The sequence below is a fragment of the Entelurus aequoreus genome, linkage group LG10 (genome assembly GCF_033978785.1).
Source record: "Entelurus aequoreus isolate RoL-2023_Sb linkage group LG10, RoL_Eaeq_v1.1, whole genome shotgun sequence".
In the NCBI taxonomy this organism is placed as follows: Eukaryota; Metazoa; Chordata; class Actinopteri; order Syngnathiformes; family Syngnathidae; genus Entelurus; species Entelurus aequoreus.
Genome location: NC_084740.1, coordinates 61,412,583 through 61,417,864, shown reverse-complemented (window position 1 = coordinate 61,417,864; position 5,282 = coordinate 61,412,583). Strand labels below are relative to the sequence as shown.

General features: G+C 45.4%; 1 protein-coding gene across 1 annotated transcript in view; it reads right to left on the bottom strand.

Annotated features, from left to right (window-relative positions):
• The window catches only part of LOC133658870 (interleukin-17 receptor A-like), a 15,880-nt gene extending 12,996 nt beyond the window's left edge, over positions 1 to 2,884 (bottom strand). Inside the window, exons 1-5 of the mRNA XM_062061349.1 lie at positions 2,786 to 2,884; positions 2,684 to 2,705; positions 965 to 1,108; positions 780 to 898; positions 603 to 723 (exon numbers count right to left, since the gene is read on the bottom strand). Coding sequence (XP_061917333.1) covers positions 603 to 723; positions 780 to 898; positions 965 to 1,108; positions 2,684 to 2,705; positions 2,786 to 2,884 — 505 coding nt within the window. The remainder of the gene's footprint in view (positions 1 to 602; positions 724 to 779; positions 899 to 964; positions 1,109 to 2,683; positions 2,706 to 2,785) is intronic.
• Between the last annotated feature and the right edge of the window lie 2,398 nt (positions 2,885 to 5,282).

The following is a 5,282-nucleotide window of genomic DNA, read 5'->3' as shown; positions in this document are numbered from 1 at the left end:
ATATATACAAATATATATATACATATATACATATATATATATATATATATATATATACACTACCGTTTGGGGTCACCCAAACAATTTTGTGGAATAGCCTTCATTTATATATATATATATATATATATATATATATATATATATATATATATATATATATATATATATATATATATATATATATATATATATATATATATATATATATATATATATATATATATATATATATATATATATATATAAATATTTATATATATTTTCAATGTGCTGTGGGCCGTGACAAAGTATCTGTGGGCCGCACTTTGGACACCCCTGCTACAGAACAAGTTGAGGTCATGCAGCTGTACGCTCCATGAACTTCAAACCCTCTGGCAGAGCTCGGTCCTACACCGCGCATCAGCACTCTGGCAGAGCTCGGTCCTACACCGCGCATCAGCACTCTGGCAGAGCTCGGTCCTACACCGCGCATCAGCACTCTGGCAGAGCTCGGTCCTACACCGCGCATCAGCACTCTGGCAGAGCTCGGTCCTACACCGCGCATCAGCACTCTGGCAGAACTCGGTCCTACACCGCGCATCAGCACTCTGGTGAAAGCTCACCTGGGACGGTGAAGTGCTTTGTGATCCTGTACTCTCCAACGTGGGGTTGTGGCAAGTTAAAAGCTGACAGCAGATAGGAGTGGCCCGCATCCAACACCACGCCATCCAACCAGAATGTCCACTAAGCAAAGTAGTGCTTCAGTGGTTGCTTGAAGGGAAACATGTTAGAGTCTTTACCTTGCTGAAGCTCGGAGTGAGCTGCTGGTGGATGCTGTAAGTGAAGCGCACACACAGACTTTGCTTGGTGTCCTGGTCCACAATCTGCACCTGGGACCCCTGGAGTGCTAACATACTTGCTGTGGAGGAGGGAACACACATGAGGAGAAGTAGTGCTTCAATGTTTGTGACAATATCTTCCTCACCATCTGACCGTATCCTCCATGTCACGTTCAGAACTGGAACAGGCCCATGCTCGTCCAGACCCAGCTCCAAAATGTCTGGACCCCACTCAGGCTTGGTGGGGGCCAGCTGTCTGGGTACCACCTCATGTTGGACTGAGCAGTTATCTGACATTTGACAATACAGTGTTTCTAAACCAAAGCCCAAAAAAGATCTGTTTCTCAGCTGTGGTACAGTTTGAAGGGAATTCATATTCGTCACGGTTTACCTGACACATGAAACATCACCAATTGAGGGGTTGCAATATCCACTTTAGCCGCCAGATGGCAGTAGTCCTGCTGGCACCACTATGGACTGGACTCTCACTATTATGTTAGATCCACTATGGACTGGACTCTCACTATTATGTTAGATCCACTATGGACTGGACTCTCACTATTATGTTAGATCCACTATGGACTGGACTCTCACTATTATGTTAGATCCACTATGGACTGGACTCTCACTATTATGTTAGATCCACTATGGACTGGATTCATCAGTTTAGTTGAGAAACATTCTGCAGGCCCGCAGGCCACGCCCCCACACATACTTATTTTTTTAATCAGACTGACCTAAGCCTAAGGTTTTTTTTTCCCTGTTGAATAAATAGTGATTTTTTGCAATTAACACAAGGTTTTATTGTATTTGACAAGGTTGTAAAGTGTAAGTATGTTTGATATACACTACCGTTCAAAAGTTTGGGGTCACATGTAAATGTCCTTATTTTTGAAGGAAAAGCACTGTACTTTTCAATGAAGATAACTTTAAACTAGTCTTAACCTGAAAGAAATACACTCTATACATTGCTAATGTGGTAAATGACTATTCTAGCTGCAAATGTCTGCTTTTTGGTGCAATATCTACATAGGTGTATAGAGGCCCATTTCCAGCAACTATCACTCCAGTGTTCTAATGGTACAATGTGTTTGCCCATTGGCTCAGAAGGCTAATTGATGATTAGAAAACCCTTGTGCAATCATGTTCACACATCTGAAAACACTTTAGCTCGTTACAGAAGCTACAAAACTGACCTTCCGTTGAGCAGATTGAGTTTCTGGAGCATCACATTTGTGGGCTCAATTAAACGCTCAAAATGGCCAGAAAAAGCTACAAAACTGACCTTCCTTTGAGCAGATTGAGTTTCTGGAGCATCACATTTGTGGGGTCAATTAAACGCTCAAAATGGCCAGAAAAAGCTACAAAACTGACCTTCCTTTGAGCAGATTGAGTTTCTGGAGCATCACATTTGTGGGGTCAATTAAACGCTCAAAATGGCCAGAAAAAGCTACAAAACTGACCTTCCTTTGAGCAGATTGAGTTTCTGGAGCATTACATTTGTGGGGTCAATTAAACGCTCCAAATGGCCAGAAAAAGCTACAAAACTGATCTTCCTTTGAGCAGATTGACTTTCTGGAGCATCACATTTGTGGGGTCAATTAAACGCTCCAAATGGCCAGAAAAAGAGAACTTTCATCTGAAACTCGACAGTCTATTCTTGTTCTTAGAAATGAAGGCTATTCCACTAAATTGTTTGGGTGACCCCAAACTTTTGAACGGTAGTGTAATCATTGAATACGATTAAAATCAAAAGTAAGATGACTAATTCAGTGCTAAAATCTGAGTGGGCCCCGGGCCCCCTCTGTAGTGGAAATAATGAATAACCTCTGGCATAATACATCTTCATTAGTAAGAGGACTTACTCATTTTGCAGTTATTAAGACCCTACAGGGAAAACAAACACAGAAACAAAGTTTTAAATAAAGCCTTTGCTTTGTGGTGAAGGAAACAAGTGAGTCTCATACCGGTTGGTTGCAGTCCAGTTTTTGGTTGAGAGTCCGAAGAAAAGATGGAGCCGCAAGGCCAGCTGTCAAAAAAGAGCAGAGAAGTGCAGCGTGGATCATTGTGGCGTTTGCGGGTGCACGTCAACAACACCCGAGAAGTGCTGAAGTCAACGTTTGCTTGTGTGATTTCAACTTGCAGATGTTATCATGAAGAACATCCGGATCAGGCTGCATCTCCACGCACAGGAAATGTTGCTCAACAGCCTGGTGATGTTCCACTTCTGTCACCTGTCAATCATCACTGCTAACACTAAACTACACGCACACTTTGGTGTGTGCCCTTCAAGTCTTCAAGTTGTTCTAGACCAGGGGTGGCCATTACCTGGATGGTGGAGGGTGTGTCAGTCCATCACCATTTGTCTATACCAGGGGTGTCATTAGGCGGATGGTGGAGGGTGTGTCAGTCCATCACCATTTGTCTATACCAGGGGTGTCCATTAGGCGGATGGTGGAGGGTGTGTCAGTCCATCACCATTTGTCTATACCAGGGGTGTCCATTAGGTGGATGGTGGAGGGTGTGTCAGTCCATCACCATTTGTCTATACCAGGGGTGTCCATTAGGTGGATGGTGGAGGGTGTGTCAGTCCATCACCATTTGTCTAAACCAGGGGTGTCCATTAGGTGGATGGTGGAGGGTGTGTCAGTCCATCACCAGTTGTCTATACCAGGGGTGTCCATTAGGTGGATGGTGGAGGGTGTGTCAGTCCATCACCATTTGTCTATACCAGGGGTGTCCATTAGGTGGATGGTGGAGGGTGTGTCAGTCCATCACCATTTGTATAAACCAGGGGTGTCCATTATGTGGATGGTGGAGGGTGTGTCAGTCCATCACCATTTGTCTATACCAGGGGTGTCCATTAGGTGGATGGTGGAGGGTGTGTCAGTCCATCACCATTTGTATAAACCAGGGGTGTCCATTATGTGGATGGTGGAGGGTGTGTCAGTCCATCGCCATTTGTCTATACCAGGGGGGGCCATTAGGTGGATGGTGGAGGGTGTGTCAGTCCATCACCATTTGTATAAACCAGGGGTGTCCATTAGGTGGATGGTGGAGGGTGTGTCAGTCCATCACCATTTGTCTATACCAGGGGTGTCCATTAGGTGGATGGTGGAGGGTGTGTCAGTCCATCACCATTTGTCTATACCAGGGGTGTCCATTAGGTGGATGGTGGAGGGTGTGTCAGTCCATCACCATTTGTCTAAACCAGGGGTGGCCATTAGGTGGATGGTGGAGGGTGTGTCAGTCCATCACCATTTGTCTATACCAGGGGTGTCCATTAGGCGGATGGTGGAGGGTGTGTCAGTCCATCACCATTTGTATATACCAGGGGTGGCCATTAGGTGGATGGTGGAGGGTGTGTCAGTCCATCACCATTTGTATAAACCAGGGGTGTCCATTAGGTGGATGGTGGAGGGTGTGTCAGTCCATCACCATTTGTCTATACCAGGGGTGTCCATTAGGTGGATGGTGGAGGGTGTGTCAGTCCATCACCATTTGTCTATACCAGGGGTGTCCATTACGTGGATGGTGGAGGGTGTGTCAGTCCATCACCATTTGTCTATACCAGGGGTGTCCATTATGTGGATGGTGGAGGGTGTGTCAGTCCATCACCATTTGTCTATACCAGGGGTGTCCATTAGGTGGATGGTGGAGGGTGTGTCAGTCCATCACCATTTGTCTATACCAGGGGTGTCCATTATGTGGATGGTGGAGGGTGTGTCAGTCCATCACCATTTGTCTAAACCAGGGGTGTCCATTAGGTGGATGGTGGAGGGTGTGTCAGTCCATCACCAGTTGTCTATACCAGGGGTGTCCATTAGGTGGATGGTGGAGGGTGTGTCAGTCCATCACCATTTGTCTATACCAGGGGTGTCCATTAGGTGGATGGTGGAGGGTGTGTCAGTCCATCACCATTTGTCTATACCAGGGGTGTCCATTAGGTGGATGGTGGAGGGTGTGTCAGTCCATCACCATTTGTCTATACCAGGGGTGTCCATTAGGTGGATGGTGGAGGGTGTGTCAGTCCATCACCATTTGTCTAAACCAGGGGTGTCCGTTATGTGGATGGTGGAGGGTGTGTCAGTCCATCACCAGCCAGGCAGTAAAAAAATAGAGCTAAAAATGATGGATCATCAATCTTCACCAAGACGTGAATTTGGTCACTTGGTTGACATTCACGCCACCCGAGGGTCTTGTGAGATGACATCATTATTAAGAAAAAACGACCGACAGGAAGTGTTTGGATAATTGTTTCTAAATGATCACAAGAACTTTGTATTACATTGAGGTCCTGACAAGAAGACAAAAGCTGTCTTTGAAACCTACCAAGAGTAAGGCTCGTAAAACTCCACTGTGTAAGGGGGGGGGGGGGGGGGGGCAAGATGAAGGTGTTCCTGTTTTCTCTCATGTATGGTAATCAACAGAAAGATATTGTTCTAACCCAAGGACTTCAAAGCG